This window comes from Rhinolophus hipposideros (genome assembly GCF_964194185.1).
Source record: "Rhinolophus hipposideros genome assembly, chromosome: 16".
Lineage (NCBI taxonomy): Eukaryota > Metazoa > Chordata > Mammalia > Chiroptera > Rhinolophidae > Rhinolophus > Rhinolophus hipposideros.
This window is the reverse complement of record NC_138062.1, coordinates 49,437,611-49,459,885: the sequence shown is the minus strand read 5'-3', so window position 1 is coordinate 49,459,885 and position 22,275 is coordinate 49,437,611. Positions and strand designations below refer to the sequence as shown.

Here is a 22,275-nt window from a genome sequence, read left to right as displayed (position 1 = left end):
ATTCAGGCCAGGGACCTAGGACCCCAGTCCTCACCCCAAATAATAGCCACCACCCCCACATTCTCAGGCAGCAGCAGAACCAAAGGGTCCCCATCCCCAGCAGGGCTTACAGGACAGAAGTCCATTCTAGTCAGACCCATGGAAAGTCCTGCTCATGTCTAACCCTAGCTCTTCTAGCTCTCTGTACGTGCTAAAACCTTCGCCATCTCGCACCCAGCCAGACCCTTCCTGGAAGGCGCAGAGTCCCAGGGCTGTGCCTGGCTATGATGGCTTTCCCAGAACCTCCGTATCCTTTTTAAGTGTTTCTTGATCTCTAAGCATCTCCCACCCTCAGAGCACTCCTCCTCCCCCCCCCCCGCCCCGCCCCCGTGCCTCCTCAGATGTCATTTGGAGAGGGGGTGCTTTTTCCCAAGGCCCCTTCCTGAGAGAGGAGTACATAGGAGTCTCATAGGCAAAGGGCACTGCTCTCCTGCCCGCAGCCCTCAGAGGCCCAGCCACGTGGCCTCGGCCTCAGGGCAGGGTAGGAGATAAGGCCAGGCGACTGGACCTGGGGGACTCCAAGGTGAAAGGTCACCACAGGAAGGGCTTTCCCAGCCGGTTAAATGTTAACAGGCCCTGAGCCAGAGGCTCAAGCTTCTAAGGCCAGGACGGCGGGGGTGGGGGTGGAGGGCATATAAAAGGTGCTTAATAAATGCTGGTCGGCTCTAGCCCAGGGTTTGGGTGGGGTTGGCGGGGGCGGGGAGTGCAGGCGAGCGGCAGCTGGGAGGAGAGCTCCGGGAGCCTGGAATAGACATCTGCAGTCCAGCCGGCCTCCTGGCCAAGCCCTTTCTATAAAGCACAGAAAGAAAAGGAAATTAAAGGGGAAGGGGCAGGCCCCGACAGGGGTGGTGGGCATTCCTGTCGCCTCCAACTTCTCCGGCGTGTGGACGCCCTGCCCCCAGAGGCCTGAAATTCTGGCGAGGGGCCCCGTGACCTCACGCCCCCGCCAGTCGCAGACCATCACGTCCCTTCCCCCTGGAGATTCCGAGCACCAGGTGTTCGCCCAAGCAGAGAGAGGGTGGGTGGGGGTCGGACGCAGCGACTTTCTGGAAGGGGAAGCAAACACAATCCATCTTGCAACTGTGCAAGGCAATGCCCCTGGGTGCGTGGACGCGAGACTGCGCGCGCGCGCGTGTGTGTATTGCGTGCGGCCATGCCCCTCGGGTGCAACTGGACCCCCATTATCGCTTCTGTCCGGCATAGGGGGCGTCCGAGGGGCGCCTCGAGGGCGGTAGAGCGACCCAACGTCCAAGGCCGGAGGTGGAGGGGAGGGCCTTGGAGAGGAGGTATCTTGGCGAGGCTGCGGAAGGGCAGAGGGCAGCGGTTGCCCAGGTTCCCGCCGCGGCCCGGCAGGGGTTAAGGCTGGATCCCAGCCGAGAACCGAGGATGGTATGGTGGGGGAAGTCGGGGGGAGGGGGAGGGTCAGACCCAGCGGCCCCGCGCTCCGCCCTCGCCCCTCCCGCCGGCCAGGGCACCCGGCGCCGCGCACGGCCACCCATGCCCTTATAAGGGCGGCCGTCGCCGGGGCAACGAGCGCCCGCCCCCAGCCCGCGGCGCGCGCCCCTGCCCCCGCTCCCGCCCCCCGCCCGCCCCGCGAATGGAACGTTGTGTGTCAAACCGGCCGCAGCGCGAGGCCGGTGCGCGGGGTCGGCGGCGGCAGCGAGAGCGAGGCTTGGGCCCAGGTGCAGGCCCAGGCCTGGCAGGCTCGGCCGCAGCGGGGGCAGCAGCTCGGGAAGCGCCGGCTCGCGGCGCTGCAGGCCCAGAGCAGCCACCTGGGGGAGCCGGGGACCCAGGGGGCGCGGCGACCGGCCCGGGCGCGCGCCCGCCGCCCCTCCCCCTCGCCGCGGGCGGCCGCGCAACTTGCGGCCAAACTTTCCCTCAGGCCTCCGGCACCCGGATGGCGGCCCGCTAAGTTGGCCGCAGCCCCGGGCCGAGCGGCGGCCAGGCCAGAGGGCGCCCCCCGCTCAGCCCGGGCCGGGCCATGGCCCGCGCGCCCCCGCCGGTGCCCCAGGGCGGCGGGGCGCGAGTCCTCCGGGCCCCCGGCTCGCGCCTCTAGCGTGCCCCCCCGGCCCGGGGCCCGGCCCCGCGCACGCGTGGGAAAGTTGGCCTGGAACCGGCCCGACCAGTTCCGTCCGGGCGCGCGGACCGGCCGCAGGAAGTTGCTGCAAAACTTTTTTGGGGGGTGCAGCCGGAGCCCCCCGCGCGCCGGGGCCGGATGCGCACCGGGTAGAGTCCCCCGGGCCGACAGGGGTGCCCGGAGGGAGGAGCGCAGAGGGGGCGCCCCGGCCCCGCTGCCCCGGGGCTATGGCCATGGTGACCGGCGGCTGGGGCGGCCCCGGCGGCGGCGGCGGCGACACGAACGGTGTGGACAAGGCGGGAGGCTACCCGCGCGCGGCTGAGGAAGACTCGGCCTCCCCCCCCGGCGCTGCCAGCGACGCGGAGCCGGGCGACGAGGAGCGGCCCGGGCTGCAGGTGGACTGCGTGGTGTGCGGGGACAAGTCGAGCGGCAAGCATTACGGCGTCTTCACCTGCGAGGGTTGCAAGAGCTTCTTCAAGCGGAGCATCCGCCGCAACCTGAGCTACACCTGTCGGTGAGCACCCCTGTCCGCGCCCCGCCGCCTGTCCCCGACCTGGCCCGGGCCCTGACCTGCTCGGTCACCTTGGGCCTGGCGCTGACCTTCCTTGGGCCTCCACTCCCCCTCTGAGATACGGGTACAGCCCCCTTTCCTCTCCATTTTATTCCTGAAATTGCGTACGCAGTCGGCACTGTATGGATAGGTACCCCCTGTATGGGGCAGGTACCCCCATCAGGTGGTCCCTTGCGCCTTCAGCCCCAGTTCCTTGCTCCTCTTCCCTCTCTGTTTTCTCCCGAGAGGGGACATCTCCTGTACGGGGAGAGGTTGGGGTGCTGCTAGGGTGGGACCCTAACCCCAGGACACCCCTTTTGGGAACGGCGTTGCACGGGGACCCCGCGGGAATCGAACGTGGAACATGGACTGTGCAGCTTGCAGCGTCCAGGGGCCATTGTCTGCGGCCGCGCGGATCAATACGGCGCGCCCTTGGGGTCAAACATCACTTCCAAAGTCGCTCTGGCCACAGAGGCGGAGGCGGGAGCAAGACAGAGGTGGCACAGGGCGGCCGCCTCGGCATGGGGGGCCCTGCTGTGGGGGGCAGCTGGGCTGTCCATCAGGTGGGCACCCCCCTAGGCTCACCCTGGGTCTTGGGTCACCGGAAACTGCCGCTGGAGGGCGAGGAGGACGGGGAGGGCGGCTGGATTTGACCGCACCTCTGTTGCTCCACCCCCGCAGCCAGGAGTGGGAGCAGACCTGGGGCTCCTGGAAAATCCCTGAAACTTCGGTGGCTAGGAGACAGGGTGGGGTGAATGTTTCCAAGAAGGCCTCGGCTGTGCTAGGTTGGAGTCCCCACTGACAGGGAGGGGCCTTGCTAGCTTCTCTAGTTGGAGCTGGGGTTAGGTGTCCAGCCCAGGGCACCCTTCCCACCACTCGTGGGAGAGCATCCTTTGGCTCCTTGGGCAAGCCCCTACTCATGATCGTCCCCCACGAACATGCCTGGGTTCTGCAGAGCAAGTATGGGGAGCCCCATTTTCCATATGTGCAAAACTGTGGCCCAGAGGGGGCCTGGTGTCTGTCCTGGGTTACCCAGAGAGAGACCCTCCCCTAGTTGGGGCTTAGCAAAGGGGACTTCCGGGTGAGGAAAAGGGAGGCGGCTAAGTCAGGATCAGGGTCCACCCCCGGGAGGGCTTATTGGTGAGGCCACTGGGCTGGGCCCTGGGCACCTAGAGTTTGGCCCCAGGTCCGGGGTCAGGGCCTGTGTGTGTGTGTGTGTGTGTGTGTGGTGTGTGTGTGTGTGTGTGTGTGTGTGTGTGTGTGTCTGTGTAAGCTGGCTTCCTGCCTCTTCCAGTGCTAACTGGGCCACCAGACTTTGGCCTCATTCTTGCTGCTGGAATAACTGTCTGCTCTCTGGCCTGGTCTTTGGGGAGGGTAAGGGAGGTGCTCAGGAGGTTTTGGGGTCCCAGAGGCTCCCTGATAAGCGGGGACAGGGATCACCAACGTGGAAAGGGGGCATTCTTAGGGGCTAGCAGTTTCTTCAGAAGTTCTGTGCTGTGTCACCAGATGAAGTCACTGCCCCTCTCTGAGCCTCAGATTGATTCAGCAAAGTTCCTTCAGGGCCCAGCCTGGGTGGTATGATGCCAGCCTCCTGGAGAGACCCAAGCTCCAAGCCCAGTTCTCCCAGTCTGGAGGAGACACAGTGAGATGCCTATTCCCCCAGCCTGTTGGGGTCTGGGCTCAGCCAGAGGAAGGGATTGGTCTGCGATCCCAGGAGGGAGCGAGGGGCTCTGCCTGCCGGTCAGGGAGGGCTGCCTGGAGGACCATGGCAGGTGGGCCTTAGATCATGAGGGGTTTGGCCCAGGCAGATGCCCAGTGGCAAGTTGGGAGAGCAGTGTTGTAAGATGAGATTACCCCAGGCATGGGAGGAGTTAGAGCTGAGTGTGCCTGAAATGCTGGACTGAGGGCCACAGGGAGTCATGGAGGATGTGTGAGCAAGGGAGGGCTCTGACCAAATTGAACTGGAAGCCAGAAGCCCAGGGAGGAGGCTGAGTTGGGTCCTGGGGTTGGGCCAAGCATGCACTCTTTAGGTGGGATAATAGGTAGAACTTTCTGTTTCCCCCTGTGGAGGGCTAGGAGAGCTGTCGTGACTCCATAGCTGGGGAAGTTGAGGCAGAAGCTTAGGGCCTCCCCTGAGGTCATGGGGCCCTGAGCTGGGCCCCTGCCTACCCTCCCACCCCAGGCTTGGCTGTTTCCAGCCGGCTGCCCAGGACCCTCCCACTGCTTGCCTGCTGGGCTTTGTTCTGGTTCTGCCTGAGCTCCCTTTGCCCTAGAAGGGCCTCCTTCTGGGGGCTGGGGCCGGGCAAGGCCCAGAGGCTTGGGCTCAGAGGCCACTGTAGGATCTAGGCACTCAGAGCCCCCACGCCCCCGCCAGAGGCTCAGCTCTCCTAAAGCTGCCATTGGCACCCCTGGCTGGGGCCTGGGTCCGATGCCCTCCTCAGAGCCCCTCAGACCCAACACATCCCATATGGAGCTGGTATCTGGCTTCCCTTTTCCAGATGAGGATACTGAGGCTTGGTGGAGAAGTTGCCATCCCGGGGTCAGGGCTGCATGCCCAGCTGAGATGTATTTGATTTTTAACTTTATCGAGTGTTTCACTCTGTTACTGTCTCTGGGTGACCTTCTTGGTCCCCAGCTGGAATCCCAGGGGTTTCTGTCCTAGGTCCGGGCTTCAAAGAGCCCTGAACCCAGGGTGGAGAGAAGTATGGAAGGGCAGGGGCCCAGGGGAAACGTGCTAGGGACATTTGAAGAACAAGCACCTGAATCCTCCTGCTTGGGGTTGACTCTGGACAGGGAGCTCATGGCCTTGCAGGGCGGGGCCACCTGTTTCATCCCAACCCTTCTCTGGGGGCCTCCAGGAAGAAGCTTCTTGGGTTCACTTAGGAGTTGGAACGTCTTCCCAGAGGAAGGGATGTAGCTATGGGGTCTTAAAGTGGGGGCAGGAGTTTGTTCGTTTGTTTGTTCATTCATTCATTCATTGCCAGTGGCCTTGTACACGGCAGTTATGATAGGGCCCTACAGTGCTGTGACCCCATAGAGGACTGGCCTGGCTTCTACTCTCTTAGTCAATTCACAACACCCCGCTCCTTGACTATGTACCTTCTGTGCTCTCACATTGCCCTTGGGACAAAGACCTCGCCCCTTAGCCTGACAATGACCATGTCAAATTAAACTGCTTAGGCCTCCATATATTCACATTTCCAACCTTTTGATCTCCTTGTACGCTGCCTGGAGTTGCCTTTGCCTTCACCTGGGGAACTGTTCATCCTTCAAAACCCAATTTCAATATGCTAACATACTTTGCCACAGACTCCAATTCATGCTACTGTCATCCTTTCCTCTTTGCAGCTCTGTAGGCCTAGCCGGTGCACCCCTTTGGGGCCACCTGTCCAGCCCTGGGTGGGGGGACACTGGTATTTCCCAGGTGCAATCTTCAGAGGAGGCTCCCAGGGTGGCTCAAGGAGCAGGACATGGGTGTCATGGTGACCCCCACGGTGCCCTCTGTGTGCCCTCAGGTCCAACCGTGACTGCCAGATTGACCAGCATCACCGGAACCAGTGCCAATACTGCCGCCTCAAGAAGTGCTTCCGGGTGGGCATGAGGAAGGAGGGTGAGTGTTGGGGTGGGGCAGGCAGGGCGTAGACAAACAACCCGTCTTTCACTCCCTCTCTTGGGGTCTGGCTCCTGCTAACCTTGTTCCCACTGATCCGAGATCCTATGGGCCTCAGTCTGGCCCTGGCTGGAGGAATCCGATTATCTGTGGCCTCCTGGTGGCTGTGCTGGAGCTGGAGCTATAGTACAAGGGATCCCTGACGTGGGCCCCCGTGAGGACTGTTGTCCAGACCCCAGTCTCCGAGGCAGTGCTCTGGCTCAATGATGCCCTCTGCCTCCTGGCCACGGCTTTCTGAACAAGGATGTATTTTTTTATTTGACTTGCTCTCCCTCCCTCTCCCCTCCACCCCCTGCTTTGTGTTTGCCCAAGGCAGGAACTCACCCGATTAAGTCAAAGGGCAGCTTGTCCTTCCGCCTGACCCCGGGCCCTGGGAGCTTAGAGGGAGGCGCAGCCTCTTGTCCCTGCCCCAGGGACTTGGGTGGACATGTGCTGGCGGCTGGGCCTAGATCTCCACCCTTAGAAATGAAGTGGAACCCAGAGACTTCCAGGCAGAGCCTGGGGGCTCGAGAACGGGTCTGGCCCCCCTGCTGGGCATCATGTCTGCCTGGACTCTCACGGGCTAGGCCAGCAATTCTTCACTCCATCTACCCTGAGTCTCTCCCGGTCTAAAGTTGGTTTCTTCTCTGCTGGGCTTCCAGAAAAAGCTGGGAATGGCTGATCAGAGTGTCTCTTAAAATCATCTGATCACTCTGTTTGGTCTTTTTAAGTTTGGGGTGACTCTCTTGCCTCCTCCCCTCTCCTGGACTTTGCCGTCACTTGTCCATTTGACCTAATATGCTGATGTATTTCAAATCAGGGCTTCTGATCTCTAGTCTCAAGCGTAGATATCGTCATAATCACAGCTCATGCCCCAAGGACAGCCCTGCCTCAGGGCCTTTGCACAGGCTGTTTGCTCTACCTGGAGTGCTCTTCCCCCAGACAGCTGCATGGCTTCCTATCTCACTTCAAGGTTTGCTCAAACAGCACCTCCTCAGGAAAAAAAAGCTCTCCTGATTATCCTTTGTCATTCTCTTTGATTTCACACTATCTACCTTGCTCTGTAATTTACTTGCTCCCCCACCAGAATGTCTGCTCCCCGAGGGCAGGGACTTCTGTCTTGTTTTCTGACATATCCTCAGTGCCTAGACCAGGTCCTGGCATACAGAAGTTGCTCAATAAATGTTTCTTGGCTTGAATTGTTATCCATTTAGCCCTTATTATGTGCCAAGTGCTGTTCTAAGCAAATGAGATAGATTCTTATGTAATTCAGTGACTGGTGTCATCATTATTATTATTATCACCTATATCTGACAGATGGGGAAATTGAGCACAGGCAGTAGAGAGGTAAGACCAGTTGCCAAGGTCTTAGAGCAGCAGAGTGGTGGTTTGGGTTTGAAGCCACATAGTCTGGATTGAATGAGGAGGAAGAGCTGTGGAAAGGGTGCTCATGAAGTGGGAACAGCAAGTACAAAGGCCCTGAGGTGGGAACATGGCCAGGGCTTGGAGGAATGGGGGGGGGGTGTTTAGAACCAAGTGCGCAAAGGGGGAAGGAGGAGGTTCACCCACCCCCGAGAGCCAGGCTCAACCTGAGCCCTGGGCTCCCATCCACGTCCCCTTCCCCATCTGCTCCATGGCAGGTTGACAAGAAGTTCATCAAGGGGACGAGACAGGGCATGCCAACTCATTAAACTTCATTTATTAGTCTCTACCTGGCATCCAGCCCAGTTTGCCCCTCTTCCAACCCCGCTGGTCACTGGGGACACTGGCTGAGGCCTGCATTGAGGCCTGTCCCTCCTCACAGTCCAGACTACTTGTGCTTATTGAGCATCTACTACTGTCCAGGACCCCATTCTCAGCACAGGGGCCACTGCAGGCATCCAGAAAGGTGCTCCTGGGGGCCGTGACCTGGGAGATGGGCTGGGAACTAGAGAAATAATTCCATCTCCATTGGAGAGATCGTTTGCTTTAGGGATAGGCTGGCCAGGGGTCCCCAAGGCCTGGGAAGGTACCCCTGTCCCCATTCTCAGCTCTGGCACTTTCATGATTGACATATGGAGACATGACTGCCGGGTCAAGCCTCCCTTCCTGCTGAATGGAATTCACACAGTCCAGTCGGAGGGGGCCAGGCATGTATGAAATTTCCCCTCACCCAGTGGTCCCATTCCCACCCAGCAGGACTGTCCACAGGAAGTAGAGTGGGGGTGGGGGCGGGACAGGGGCTCAGGCTGGAGGCACAGGTCCTGCAGGCCTCTGGCCTCCAACAAGATGTGTGCCCAGGGGGTGGAGTTGGGGGTCCAGAGAAAGGCTGGGTATGGTGGGCCTTGGAGGGGAGGTGTTGAGTGACCCTCTGATGACTTTGCCTTCCCCCCTTTATTTCTCCCTACCTGCACCCTATGACTCTGGATACCCACTTTTCCCTTATTCTCCCCGCCTCCCTCTTCCTGCTACCCCGTCTCCCTGGCTGACCTCCTCCCTTCTCTGCCCTCCCACGCCCCTCCATCCCCCATCGCCTGACCCCTCATCCCCTCTCGGGTTTCCTGTCCCCCCTTCTCCTGTCTCCCTTCTCCCCTCCCTCCCCTCCTGCCCCCTTCCCCTCACTCCTGCCCATCTCCAATCCCCACTCCCAGCCGTCCAGCGCGGCCGCATCCCGCACTCGCTGCCCGGCGCTGTGGCCGCCTCCTCAGGCAGTCCCCAAGGCTCGGCGTTGGCTGCAGCTGCGGCGGGCGGGGACCTCTTCCCAGGGCAGCCAGTGTCGGAGCTGATTGCGCAGCTGCTGCGCGCTGAGCCCTACCCCGCTGCAGCTGGGCGTTTCGGCGCCGGCGGAGGCGCGGCGGGCGCAGTGCTGGGCATCGACAACGTGTGTGAGCTGGCAGCGCGGCTGCTGTTCAGCACAGTGGAGTGGGCGCGTCACGCACCCTTCTTCCCCGACCTGCCGGTGGCCGATCAGGTGGCGCTGCTGCGCCTGAGCTGGAGCGAGCTGTTCGTGCTGAACGCAGCGCAGGCGGCGCTGCCCCTGCACACGGCGCCGCTGCTGGCTGCGGCTGGTCTGCACGCCGCGCCCATGGCCGCCGAGCGCGCGGTGGCTTTCATGGACCAGGTGCGCGCCTTCCAGGAGCAGGTGGACAAGCTTGGCCGCCTGCAGGTCGACTCCGCTGAGTACGGCTGCCTCAAGGCCATCGCGCTTTTCACGCCCGGTGAGCTGCGCTCCAAGGAGTGGCTGCGGGGTTTCTGGCGGGGAGGGGAGGTTGCGACCCCATAGCCCTCCACTCAGGGACCTGCAGCCTGCCAGACCTGTGGCCCTGCACACGCAGTGAGCGCTGATGGAAGCAGTGGAGGAGGGGATGCAGGCGGTGTGACGTCCTGATGCCCCCACCCTGGATCCCAGTTCTCCCTAAGAGCTATGACTGTGGCCCCTCAGACCCCAGGCTGGGTGTGGATTGGTGACGCAGGTTCCCACAACCTCTTCCTTTTTCTGGGCTCCCTGAGACGGCCCCCCACTCCCCATCCCCTCATCAAAGTGTTCTTCATACCAGCAGAATGGGAGGGGAGGTCCCTGACACCTTGTCTGGTCCCTCTGCCACCCACTCCCTGGCCTCTGGCTCCCCAAACCCTCTGACGCCAGCCCCCCCAGATCAGGAGGCTCTTCCTATTTACTGAGCACTTACACGAAGGGCTACTAGGCAGCGGTACCCTGACACCTGGTTCTGGGCCCTCCACTCCCTAATCCCTGTGATCCCTGACCTCTGACCTAGGGCCCTCAACCTGTCCCCTTGGCGACCTCCAGGTGGCAGGAGGGGGGGCTGCTGGGATTGAGAAGGGCTGTGGCTTGGAAGCCTTTCCCATCCAGGGGAGGGGCTGTCCTGGTACCTTCCTTGCCAACTGTAGCCATCCAGCAGCCAAAGCTCTTCCTAATTCTAGGGACTGGTGACAGAGCTGGCTCTACTCTGGAAGGTTCCAGACCCCACTAGGTGTTTTCTTGGGGCCAGGGTTGCAGAACCAGATCCAGGCCATTTTAGGAGGTGGCTTTCATCTGAGAAATAATGGCTTTGCGCTCCTTTCCCCAGAATAATCCTCTACCCCCCACCTTTATGGGGCCCCATCTAGATGCTGTCAACATTTACTCACGCCCCAGGCTCCTCTGGGTCTTGCTTTTTTCCCCAAGTGCACCCCTCAGCCCCCCCCCCCCCCCCCCCCCCCCCCCCCCCCCGCTTCCCCTTGAGCGTGATAAGAGCTTTTCTCCATGACAAAGCCTCAGTTGGGGCCCCATCCACCCTTGAGGTATCCCTGTCTGCACCCTTGTGTCATTGGCCTCAGATGAAGCCACCTCCCTATCTCTTGAGGACTGACACCGCCTTAGATACCACTGTTTGTGCCCCTGGTCCCTACCTCCCATCGCCTGAGGGTCCCCTCCCATCACATCCACAGCCCTGAGTGGTGTCCCCAGTCACCTTTGGGGCCCTGCGTCTTCTCGCCACCTCCCACCCCAGCTCACTGCCCTTGTCTTCCCAGATGCCTGTGGCCTCTCAGATCCAGCGCATGTGGAGAGCCTGCAGGAGAAGGCGCAGGTGGCCCTCACCGAGTATGTGCGGGCCCAGTACCCGTCCCAGCCCCAGCGCTTCGGGCGCCTGCTGCTTCGGCTCCCTGCCCTGCGTGCTGTCCCTGCCTCCCTCATCTCCCAGCTATTCTTCATGCGCCTGGTGGGCAAGACGCCCATTGAGACCCTGATCCGAGACATGTTGCTATCCGGAAGTACCTTCAACTGGCCCTACGGCTCGGGCCAGTGACTGCACAGGACCCGGGCACCGTGGTAGGGTTTGCAGACCTCAAGGGTTGTGGCTGCTTGGGCCTCAGGGCGACTACCACATGGAGGACCCCAGCCTTTCTCCTCAGACTCCTATTTTTTAAAGACTGTGAAATGTTTGTCTTTTCTGTTTTTTAAATGATCATGAAACCAAAAAAATGACTGATCAATTGTCTAGGCTCCAGCTTCGTCCTCCCCAGAAACCCTAGGATTGGGCAAGGGACTGAGGTTCCAATCCTGGACAGTTCTGTCCCTCAGCGCCCCAGGCATGAACTCGTGGGACGGTAGGGTTGGCTTCCCTGGCACGATGGACAGAGGCCTGGCATCTGGACTGGAGGGACAGCTGCAGCTGGGCAGGGGTCGAGTGTGCCATGCATCTCTGGACACGTGATCCACGTTGGACACTACATGATGAATGAATCAAGGCCAATAATAAAGGTGTTTCCTACCTGCACAGCTTCTGTCGTCTTTTGAGGGGAGGGTACCTTACCATGGGGACCCACTCCCAGCCATATGGAACACCCACAGCCTAATAAGAGCCCTACTTACTGTTTTTGTTGGACAGTGTTGTGCGAAAACTGAGGCTAGGGGAAGCGAGGGGGGCCTGAGGTTGGCCAATGAGTCTGTAGGAGTTAAGCCCAACCGATGGCTCAGGTTCAAATTCTGGCTCTAGCTTCTGAAAGTGAGCCTGATAAATTCACACATGCCTTAAGCTCCTCATTGGTTTCTTTGGTCAGCCCTTAATCATGGTGTCTGGGTCCCAGTGTCCTCAGGACAAACATCTGGGGCTAATTCTATCTCAAGTTTTCAGCCCAGACAGAGCCCTCCATTCCCCTGGCCACAGTTATTGGTTCAGGGAGAGAATGTGGCCAGTGAGATTGGATAGCAAGATTTTGGACCTAGGAGGATATAATCAAAGCAAAGAAGAGCCAAAAGACCAATTTCCCAGGATGCCTTTGGAGCCCCTGGATCAAGCCATACCTGAAACCTTTGGTTGTATCAGTTCCATGAGCTCAGACTTCCCCTTTTGTGCTTGAGCCAGTTTGAGTCCATATGTAACTAAAAATCTTGTTTCAGAGATTGGCATATGAAAGGTGGGGACCTCTAAGGACAGACTTTGAAATGTGGACTTACTGAGTTGATCTGGGGTGATACAAGTCACCAGGGACCTTGCCATCCTGACTTCAAGTTTGCAGACCAGCTCTGGGGTGGGAAAGGCACCTACGGGAGTTATTGCCAGGACTGTGGCTCTAGGGAATAGGTAGAAAGGGCCTGGATAGTGGTGTGGGTGGCACTTGGTCCTGACTGAGGTCTTGCCAGGCAGAGACAAGCTCTCCATCAAAGATGACCCTTTGAAAACAGGGAAGAACTTGGGTCTCACCCTGAAGGTAGTCCCAGTGCTCCCAAAGGCTCCTCATTAGCACCTCAGCCTCCCCCATGTCCATCTGGGAAGAGGCCTTGGAAGACGGGGATGGTAAGGCCATTTCCTGTAGAATGAATGAGGGTCTTGTGGGTATGCCCTGCCCCCAGAAGGGAACTAGAGTGGGAGTGGGATGGAGCGGCTACTGGAAACCCATCGGAAGGTGGACTGGTTCCTGCCCTGGGTCAGCAGCTTCTGAGACGTCCTGTGGGTAAGTGAATGTGTGTCCATTTTAGTTGGACTGGGCAGCAATGCCCCATTTTTCAGATTCACGGGATATCTGAGGACCGAGTAAGACCACTGCACCTGTTTTGCTTCCAGTTCCCAAGCCAGAGACTTGGACGTCTGTCCAGGCCTGACTGCTGAACTTCTATAAAACCTTAGTTACCCTTATGGCCCTTCCTGCAAGAAGTTATCTTGAGCCTCCCTGGTTAAGATTGCCACCCAGCCATCAGTTATTGCTCTGTCACACTTGGCCCAGGGCGGTCTTCCCTGGGGATGGGGCTCCATGAGGACCCATCTGGGGACGGAGGCCTCTCTGTGACCTAGTGGCTGGCACTGTCTTCCCTGCCTGCCGTCTGCCTCCTGGAGTCCCTTGTGGCTCCTCCAGGAAGGCCAAGACTCAGAGGACAGCTGCTGGGTTACCATCAGCTCACCATAGGTTACCGTCAGCTTACCACAGGGAGCCTGGCCTTACTGGTGTCCCAACCAACCCTACCCAGGGCCTGACGTGTGAACTGTGCTCACACAGTGCCAGGTGTCAATCACCATTCAGCCTTTAGTGCCCAGAAGTGGAGAATCACAGGGACCCATTTATCTGGTTGGCATCAGGGCCTCCTGTGTGATTCTAGGCTGAGTCTGCCGCCTTCAGGTGGTCCCCAGCATTGCACCAATGAGTTCTGAACCCTACCCAAGCAAGACTCTAGCTAGGGTCTTCTGTCTCCATTACTGGACCTGTGGAAACTCCTGGCCCCTGGGGCGCCACCATCCCAAGCCTGGCCAAAGAGGTGATGCTGGCTGTTGGCCCCTCAGCTTCCCACCAGAAGGGCCACTTGGGACTCTTGGAGGAGAGGGAGGCCCCTGGACAGACAAGGGTTCATACCATGCCTGGAGACCATGGACAACAAGCCTGTATCTCGGAATCTTGATATTTTTCCTCTGGAAAATGAAGGAACAACTTTTTGGTGACAACTGAATATTAAGCAGCTATACATAGCATGTATTTAAGAAATGTTTATTCCACTGGGATGGGAAAGCAAGACCTGCTTCCAGGGGATGGGCTGGATTTGGGGTCCCCATGGTGTCAGGGCTGGGGTTCCCAAAGGAGGTCCTGGGAAGGCTTCCTGGAGGAGGGATCATCAGAGCTAAGCCTCAAAAGCTGAGGCATTTGCAATCAGGGGGAAGAGTAAGAGCTAAGGCTGAGAGGTAGATAGAGAAGCAAGAGTAAGGTGGGACCGCCATCCCGATGTGTCCCTCTGCTTGTTTGCCAGGACGCTCAGAAGTATACAGAGCCCTCACTGTCTCCTCGGTCATCAAATTTCTGGATCTGCGCCTTGAGGTGCCTTAGTTTGCTCTTCAAGTAGCGGCAGCGAGCCTGCTTGTCCAGGAAGCTGGGGTCCTGGGCAGGGCGAGAGCCGGGAAAGTTCTTGTGGCAATCTAGTCTACAGCCCTTGAGCTGCTCCACCCTTTGATTTTCCTCTCTGAGCTTTGGTTTTCTTTCCTTGAAACTGGGCACTCATGGAAGTGTTGGGGGTCCAAAGGCCAGGCTGTGGGACTCAGGAGGCCATGACTCACCATCTGCTTCTTCTCAAATTCCCTCCAGACATGGGCTGTGACTTGAGCCTCTTTCTGCAAGGGGAGAAAGAGGAGGGTGACTCAGGGATGCTGGACCCAAAGAGGGATTGGGAAACTGAGGCTCAGAGAGGCACAGTGACCCACCAGGACCTCAAGGGCTGATGTTGGCCCAGCCTGGAAGAGGAAGTGGCCTGGAAACCTGGACCCAACAGGTGTGCTAGAGGCCAGAGTCCCGCCACTTGGAAGGGCTGTGGGGAAGGGGTTTCTATCTGGTTGCTCACCTGGCTTCGGGGTGCAGGCAGTGAGGTCAGCAGAGCCTCCAGCTGCTGGAGCTTTGCCTGTGCAGAGCCCACCTCCTGCTGGAGCTCCAAGAACTCTGCATACTGGTCCTGGAACACCGCGACATAGCGGCTTCGTTCTCTCTCACTGCTCACTGCTGGGTACTTTCTGCGTGGGGTTGAAAGTGGGGCAGAGCTTGAGTGTAAAGAACCCCTGCCTTTCCCCAAATCAGTGTAATGTGTTTTGTTTTGCTCATACTGGGCTCCCTGATCAACCCCCCCCCTTTTCTCTTACTAATTGGCTAACTCTTATTCACTTGTCAAAGTCTCAGCCTCTCTGTCCCTTTCCTGTTCCCAGGCACCAGCAACAACATGGGAGACACTCACAGCTCATAGTCCGGCAATGAGTGGGGCCTAGGCATATGCCTCCCAAGGATGGATCCAACAGGCTTCTTGGTGCCCAGGACGGGTCTGGAGGGCAGCTCATCCTCAAATACAATCTTCTTGGGCCGGGCCCTGTAGGCTCCTGGCTGGGGTTGGCACAGAGGACGGGAGACGCTGGTTTTGAGGCCTCGAGGTACCAGTCTCTGCAGACGCCGCAGGAATCATGGTTTGGAGTTAACAAGGGTATGAAGAAGCCGGGATCCTTCAAACTGGGGGGAATGAGTCCTTTGCCTAGGCTCGGCCTGGGGACCCTCCTCCCGTTCAGACTCACCGGGGACCCCGGGTCAGGCGGGCGGGTATGCAGGTCCCCCCGGGAGCCGCGAGTCTTGGGGGGCTCCTGGGTGGGCATCTGCCTCGGGGAGGCGCCCCTCGGGCGTCCCTGGGCCGGCAGGCAGGTCCTACGGGTGGCGTCGCGGCCCGCGCGTGGCGGGTGTGGTCGGCGGGCAGCCTGTGGACACCGGAGAAGAACGCGCCTGGAGGCGAACCCAGTGGCGGCCAATTCTCCAGCCGCGAGCGCGTTCCCAGCCCCATCGTATTTGCATAGACGCACGCAATTGGTCTCAGAGCACGCCCCCGCCCACAGTAACCCGGAAAAGCGCTATGCAAATGACCCATGACGCCTCCGCGTATCCCGTGCCGGGCTCGCGTTAACCCCAGCGCTGCCGCATCCTCGCCAAATGAGGCGCACATAGCCCACGGACAAGGCCCTTGAGAAGCCCCCCGGCCCCCGTCCCGGCTGGACAACTCCCGTCGGGGATCACCTGTCCCAGTGTCTGTCTGGGGCTCCGTGTCTGGATCCACTCTCAGGGCCGCCTGAGTCCCGATAGTGCGTTAACTGCGGACTGGACCCAACTGGCCGAGTTGCTCCGCAAAGCGGGGGCGGGGCTGACGGGAGGGGCGGGGCCTGGCGACAGGGGAAGTGGACTCACACCCTTGAAGCGCAGATTCGAGTCCAGCGGAGATCCGAGCGCCTCTGTGTTTGGGGCTGGTGATTCACTCTCTCGGGCCCACAGTTTATTAGTCTGAAAAACCGGTGGTTGTGGCGAACTTGCACTTAATCAGTTTACAAGGCAATTATGTTTTAAAAATATGTCTCTAATCACTAGAGGCATGCTTAGAAAATTCAAACAATAGAAAAGACGCATAGGGCAAAAGTGAAATTTTCATCCATCCCTGTCTCCAGAAGCAGCACTTAATTGTGTCTCCTAATGGAAAGATCCTAATTCAATGACAAACATATATTTTCCTCACTACAGACAATACTGCAAAAATATTCACATGCAAATTTATTTGGCCATTTGTGGGAGGATTATCTGTGGGATAAACCCATAGACGTGGAATTGCCTGGCAAAGGGATCTGTGCATTTTAATTTGGAAAGATACTGTCAAGTTGTTCTTCAGTGAGGTGTTGATGCTCTGACCAGCATTTAAAGAAACGTTGGTTTTCCCAAAGCCTTTGCAACCCTAATGTTATTACGGTTTTCCACAAATGTATTTCTAAAGTTTTCAATCTCACCTAACCTGGTGAGTGAAAAAGTTTACAAACAATTTGTATTTCTTTTCGTATTTCTTGCAAATCTCTTTTTCTTGTTGATTTTTTGCAGCTCTTCCTATATTGAAGTTAGTTTAGTTTTGAACGGGATCTTCCAATGTATTTTGAAGTTGTTTGGAAACTAACTTAAATACTCATCAAGTCCCTAACTAGTTTATTGAATTATTAAAATAGCTTTTTAGTTTGGGTCTTTCATAGACAATCATATCATCTGCAAATAATTTTGCCTCTTTTCTCACTTTTCAATCCTTCTTTTTTAGAAATAATGTTTTAAAAAATTTTATTGGGTAACAGTGTGTTTTTTCCAGGACCCATCAGCTCCAAGTCAAGTCATTGTTTTCAATCTAGTTGTGGAGGGCGCAGCTCAGCTCCAAGTCCAGTTGCGTTTCCAATCTAGTTGCCGGGGGCCGCAGCCCACCATCTCATGCTGGAATCGAACCAGCAACTTTTTTGTTAAGAGCATGAGCTCTAACCATTTGAGCTAACTGGCCGCCCCTCAATCTCGTTTCTTGCTCAGTTGCATTGACTAACATCTCCAGACAATGTTAAATCATTGGGGGATGTGAGTGGACCTTGGGCATCACTCCACCTCCTCACTTTGATGGCAGAATTTCCAGTATTTGCCCATTAAACTCAGTGCTGTTTTTGGCGTGAGATTTTTCAGTTAGAGGACAAAACCTCTCTCTTCCTTATTTAAAGAGATCGTTGTAACAGATCATTGTACTGTTCAGCAACAGTACAGAAGACCATTTCACCCTGCCTACTCTATGGTTTTGCTTCCTGTTGCGTTAAGGTGGCTATTGACAGCCTTCCTAATATTGAACTATTCTTGGGTCTCAGGCATTAGCCTTCTTTTTATTTATTTGTTTGTTTGTTTATTTATTTTTTTTTTCAGGCATTAGCCTTCTTTTCGTGATCTACTTTTTAAAAGCTGCCATTAGAGCTTCTAAAAAGCTTGGTGGTTTTGTACCAGTGTTGATGGGACTCCCATGTGAGCGCCTTCATGTGTGTCCCACAGTGCTTGCTCATGCTGCCAAGGGTCTGGGACAAACATATACCCATGCACTTGTCTACACTCCCTCACTGAGCTCCCTTGGTCAGCATGCTTTTGGGGGCTTTGCCCCCAAAGTCTGGAGTGAGGGTGAGCAGAGGCCAAGACCCACTGTTTCCCTGAACTCCCACTCATGATCCTTTCCAGGGTCCCAATTCCAGTGCCCACCCAGTTATCAGCTGAAATGAGACTATGGCCTGGGCAGAGCCCAAAGCAGGGCCCAAAGCAGGGCCTCCACCAACCCTGCTGCTTGCTGAGTAACTGTGTGAAGCACATCTGCAATATCCTGAGAACTTAGGCTGTGCTGAGAGCTGCCCTTGAATTATCACCTTCAATTGCAAGGAAGGCTCAGCACCAATGTCCCTCTTCCAGGCTGACTTCCAGAGATGGCCCCACTCCTTCCCCACCCTCCAGGTCTCACCCTGACTCCACAGGGCTGAAGGCATGGTGTTTTGCTCTGACTCTACCAGACTGGGGACTCCTAGGGCCTCTAGGGGCCCCACCTGGTCCAGTGTGGGGTAGGTACCAGGGGAAAATAGGGAGGGGGTTGCTGAGCCACCCCTCCTGCCCAAAGCCTGATCTGCTTCCTCCCCTGCTCAAGTACTCTCTGGCTCTTGGGGACCTCCACAGGCCTTCCTATCTTGTCGTCCACCCCAAAGGGTACATCTGGACAAGAGGTGAGGGCAGAGAGAGGACAGATGGCGTGGGCTGGGCCAAGTCTTTATTTGAGTTTGGGCATGATACGGATAAAGAGGATCATGCTGATGAAAATGAAGCAGACTATGATAAGCATGGCCCAGAGCAGCCAGTTGACTGACTTCTGTGCGTGCTGCTCCAGCCGCTCTGATTCTGTCTTCAGCTTCTCCAGGTTCTGGTCAGCCATCTTGAGTGAATGTGACAGGGTCTGTGGGTGAGGTGGGGAGGGTTAGCAACAGGACTGGGATCGAGTGTGGCCTCTCCCTACTGCCCTGGGGCAAGTCAGCACCTCTTGGCCCTTGCTTGCTGGTGCTCTTTCCTCTGCTAGGAACACCACTTCTTGCTTTCTACCAAGCTCCTACTATTTATGCAGCCAAGCCCCAGCCACAGTACCCCTCTGCTGGGAAAACTGATGCCCCCGGCAGAGGCTGCAGAATGCCCATAGTCCTCACACCTGGTTGTCCTTCTTGATGACGCTCTGGGCGGCCAGTGTGTTGGTCTTTAGGCTCCGGGCCAGATCTAGCATTTCTTCTGCCAGCTTCTCCTGGAGGTTCTGGTGTTGTTGCAGGACGAGGTCTAGCTCGGCTGCCGACTGCTTCTCATCCCCTGGCCTGGGCCCTGCCACCCCACTGACCCCACACACGGGTGGACGGGTGGACATGAGATGGTGTGGGGGAGGGGAAGAGACCAACATGATCCCAAGGAATCCACAAGTGATGGCTACAGCCACTGCCCTACTTGGGGCTCAGTTTCCCCTTCTTTACTTTGGTTTCTGGGAAGAGCAATGGGTGGTTTAGATGCTTGTAGTGGTGCCTCAGTGGCTCAAGGTTTGTCTAGCCCCCCTACTCCTGCAGTTCTGCCCAAGGGCTGAAGATACTCACATTCTCTTTCTCACGTCCAGCGCTGGTTCTGGAAGCAGAACAGGCCAAGCAGGAAGGAGAGGACTGGTTTCCTGTGTTCCAGCTTCCTGAGCATTATGGGTCTGCTACCCATAAGGCCCTTTCCCATCTTGTCTGGGATGTTTTCTTCACCCCCATCTGGGTTTCCCTAGGCCCCAGGTCCCTCCCTCCCTCCTGTTTCCTCTGAGGGCCAGCTCCTCTCTTCCCAGACCCCTCCAGGCATGACTTGGCGATGCCCCCAGGGACAGTCTCTCTAGGATGCAGAGGATCCTGTTGCAGCTAGATGGGGCACGAGGGCTGGGGGGCAGCAAGGACACATGTCCTGTCCCAAGCAGCTAAGGACTTGAGTCCTGTTCTACTCAGGGTGACTCACCTCCAGCAGAGTCCTGTGGGAAAAAGCGACAGGCAGGAAGTCACCTACCCTGTTATGCTCCCAAACCTGTCCTTTCTGCTCTCAGAACTTCTGAGCCCGTAGTCAGGGACCTAGGCAAGTCCTGTGCCCTCTGAGCCTCAGTTTTCTCATCTATAAACTGGTAATGATAACAGCTTATACTTTGAAGGGTTTAGCTGATTTACGTAAAGTGCTCAGAAAGGCACCTGTCATCCTATTTTACAGATGAAAAAAATCTTGTCTATTTGTGGAAAGTGTGAAGCTAGGAGCCAAACTCTGGGCTTGCACTGGGCCAACTCTGTGGCTTAACCAGATGCGTACCACTTTTGCCTTGTACCAAACAAACTCATTCATCTGGCTAGTAAAGCCCTGGCTACGATGCCCTTCTTTTGGGAAACCTTGTTTTATGGCCTAGGGCAGAGGCTGTTGGGTCCCCTAGGGTCCTTGTACCTGACAGTATTTGTTGTTCTGGTCATCCCCAGGCACTGAACTCCTGTCCCTGCCTGAAAGGTTCCCAGGGACCATGTAGGGAGCCCTACCGTGCCTAGCAGCTCGCTCCGCATCTCACTGGTGTACCGAGCCCGTGACTGCAGGTGTACAGTCTTGGTGGCAGGCACCCGCTCCCTGGCTGTGGTTGGCACCCGGCCAGGAGCCAGAAACTGGTTGGCTAGTGCCTTCTCAGAGGAGGAGGTCTGCAGAAGAGGGAGGAGGAGTCACCAGAGGGGCGGGACCCAGGAGAACGTGATAAGCGCCGAGGCAGCAGAGGTGCCCCTGCTCACCAGCTTCTCCGCCTGCAGCATCCCCTTCAGAAAGTCGACCTTGCGAGAATATTCATTGATCACCTCGGAGGCCGGTTTGCTGGATGACGAGACGTGGAAAAAGGAAACCTGTCTGCTGTCCCCAGTTCAGAGAAGGGTCCCAGCAGGGATGGAGCCCAGGGGTCTCCCAACAAGAGAGGGCCCCCTGGCCTCCGCTCCCACCCCGGATTTAAAGCCCCTATGGCCGCCTGTACTCACCTCGCTTGGAGTTTCAGGGCCTGCAGCATGTTCTCGAGGGCTCCCACGTACTGGGGAGAGAAAGTGGGTGTTAGCCGGGTCCCCCGAATACCTCCCCATCAGGCCCGAAGAGGGGCAGAGACAACAAAAGGCGGGGCTAAGACAGGGCGGGGCTGGAAAAGGGGGAGGGGCCGATAAAGAGGAGGGGCCAATTGTCAAGGAGGCGGGGCCAGAAGAGCCCAGGGACGAGGGCGGAAGTAGCTGGTGGACGTGGCGGAGCCGACCGGAAGGGGCGTGACCAGAGCGTTTGGTGGGGAGGGGGAGACCGGCCCAGTGGCTGTTAACCCCGAGGACCACCCTACCGTAGTCGGGCTCTACGCAGCAGCCCGGGCTCCCCTCACCTTCTCCAGACGCCACTCGTCCGAGTCCCGCTTCTCTGCTGCCATCGCCTCGCAGCGGCACAGCAACCGCACCAGGTTCAGCTCTAGCCTTGACGCGGCCATCACCACCCGGCGGTACCCCGCCCCTTCCGCCGGCGACATCTTAAGCGAGGGCGGAAGTGCCTTTACTTGACTTCCTTCCGGGCTGGCGTGCCCCGCTCGCTCTGTCTCATCTTTGGAGCCTAAGTAAAGTCTTGTTTCAAGGAGTGGCCATCCCATCCATACTTAGGGCCAAATCGCCTGCTTTCCTCGCGAACATCTTAACCCCTCAGGGTGGAGAGGACCAGATCATTCGGTGTCAGGCCCACATGCGACGCGTTCTCTGCTCATTCCTTTCCCCAGCTCAAAATTCCTCTACCACACTTAACCCCTGTCTAGGTTCTTCCCACACCGAGCTCTCCCGCATCCAGGCAGCCTTCCCCGGTTTCTCCTGGGGTTAGGCGGAGAGCCCTGGGCCTGGGACTTAAGAATCCAAAGCTCAGGGGACCGTCCAAACTTCCGCGGGTAAGAGCTTCCGGGTCGCAGCCCTGACTCTGGCTCCACCTCCCGCCATTTCTGGGCGTTTCCTCCCTTGGGAAATGGGCACAGGGGCAGTGTCTGCTTGAAGGGGACACAGGTTAGCCCTGGGGGCGAGGGGTGGGGCCAGGTCACCCCCAAGGCTCAGATCCCCGTGGAAGAGCCCAGTCCTCGCCCCCTGGGAGCCAAGGCGCGTCCTGCGAGCCCCCTCCCGGAGTGGGCAGGGAGAAGATAGAGGCTCCACAGGGATGCGCGAGGCGTGCGACCCCGTTTTCTTCCCAGACCTCAGGTCACCTACGTCCCGGTCACATCAGTGGGCCTGGTGTCCTCGCAGGACACAATGAAGGAGACCAAAGCCAGGGTGGATAAAGGAAGGCTCTAGAGGCAGCCCGAGCGGTTTCGAAACCCAGCCACACCCCATCCCGGTGGTGTGACCTTGGAAAGCGCCCCAGCTCTCCCGCACGTCTAGTCTGGACTCCCATTCGTCACTCCCCCGCACTTGCCAGCCAGTTCCCACTGGCTGCCCACCCTCAGGGCCGCCATCTCCCAGCCATGTTTGCAGCCTGGGAGCCTGCCTGTGGGAAGGTTGCTCCTGGCTCTGTGGGGCCACCAGAAACTGCCCTCCACCTCCGCCCGGGGGCAGATGGCCCAGCTGGGCGCTGAGACGGCAAGGGGGCAGC

At 58.0% G+C, this 22,275-nt stretch overlaps 3 protein-coding genes across 3 annotated transcripts; 1 reads left to right on the top strand and 2 right to left on the bottom strand.

Annotated features, from left to right (window-relative positions):
* The first annotated feature begins 1,557 nt into the window (after positions 1-1,557).
* Positions 1,558-11,572, top strand: NR2F6 (nuclear receptor subfamily 2 group F member 6). Its single transcript, XM_081077953.1, has 4 exons — positions 1,558-2,630; positions 6,182-6,276; positions 8,946-9,512; positions 10,828-11,572. The coding sequence occupies exons 1-4, from the start codon at positions 2,344-2,346 to the stop codon at positions 11,100-11,102; spliced, it is 1,224 nt and encodes a 407-aa protein (XP_080934079.1). The 5' UTR covers positions 1,558-2,343; the 3' UTR covers positions 11,103-11,572.
* Positions 11,573-13,757: 2,185 nt separating this feature from the next.
* OCEL1 (occludin/ELL domain containing 1) lies at positions 13,758-15,576 on the bottom strand. The gene is made up of 5 exons (XM_081075963.1): positions 15,327-15,576; positions 14,999-15,141; positions 14,615-14,780; positions 14,334-14,387; positions 13,758-14,157 (listed from the first exon to the last, which is right to left on the bottom strand). Exons 1-5 carry the CDS (start codon positions 15,402-15,404, stop codon positions 14,035-14,037), a joined length of 564 nt encoding a protein of 187 aa, XP_080932089.1. The 5' UTR covers positions 15,405-15,576; the 3' UTR covers positions 13,758-14,034.
* A 2,794-nt stretch (positions 15,577-18,370) lies between these two features.
* Positions 18,371-21,567, bottom strand: USE1 (unconventional SNARE in the ER 1). Its single transcript, XM_081076288.1, has 8 exons — positions 21,041-21,567; positions 20,661-20,710; positions 20,424-20,502; positions 20,184-20,336; positions 19,627-19,639; positions 19,236-19,263; positions 18,809-18,983; positions 18,371-18,562 (listed from the first exon to the last, which is right to left on the bottom strand). Exons 1-8 carry the CDS (start codon positions 21,296-21,298, stop codon positions 18,380-18,382), a joined length of 939 nt encoding a protein of 312 aa, XP_080932414.1. The 5' UTR covers positions 21,299-21,567; the 3' UTR covers positions 18,371-18,379.
* Positions 21,568-22,275: the final 708 nt, after the last annotated feature.

Coding starts and splice junctions, on each gene's coding strand:
- NR2F6 (XM_081077953.1), top strand. CDS start 2,344: ATGGCCATGGTGACCGGCGGCTGGGGCGGCCCCGGCGGCGGCGGCGGC. Junction 2,631..6,181: donor AACCTGAGCTACACCTGTCG/GTGAGCACCCCT, acceptor GTGTGCCCTCAG/GTCCAACCGTGACTGCCAGA. Junction 6,277..8,945: donor GGTGGGCATGAGGAAGGAGG/GTGAGTGTTGGG, acceptor CCCCACTCCCAG/CCGTCCAGCGCGGCCGCATC.
- USE1 (XM_081076288.1), bottom strand. CDS start 21,298: ATGGGATGGCCACTCCTTGAAACAAGACTTTACTTAGGCTCCAAAGAT. Junction 20,503..20,660: donor GCCCTGAAACTCCAAGCGAG/GTGAGTACAGGC, acceptor CTCGTCATCCAG/CAAACCGGCCTCCGAGGTGA. Junction 18,984..19,235: donor CTGGACGTGAGAAAGAGAAT/GTGAGTATCTTC, acceptor GTGTGGGGTCAG/TGGGGTGGCAGGGCCCAGGC.
- OCEL1 (XM_081075963.1), bottom strand. CDS start 15,404: ATGCCCACCCAGGAGCCCCCCAAGACTCGCGGCTCCCGGGGGGACCTG. Junction 15,142..15,326: donor CGCCTGACCCGGGGTCCCCG/GTGAGTCTGAAC, acceptor TGCCAACCCCAG/CCAGGAGCCTACAGGGCCCG. Junction 14,781..14,998: donor TCATTGCCGGACTATGAGCT/GTGAGTGTCTCC, acceptor AACCCCACGCAG/AAAGTACCCAGCAGTGAGCA.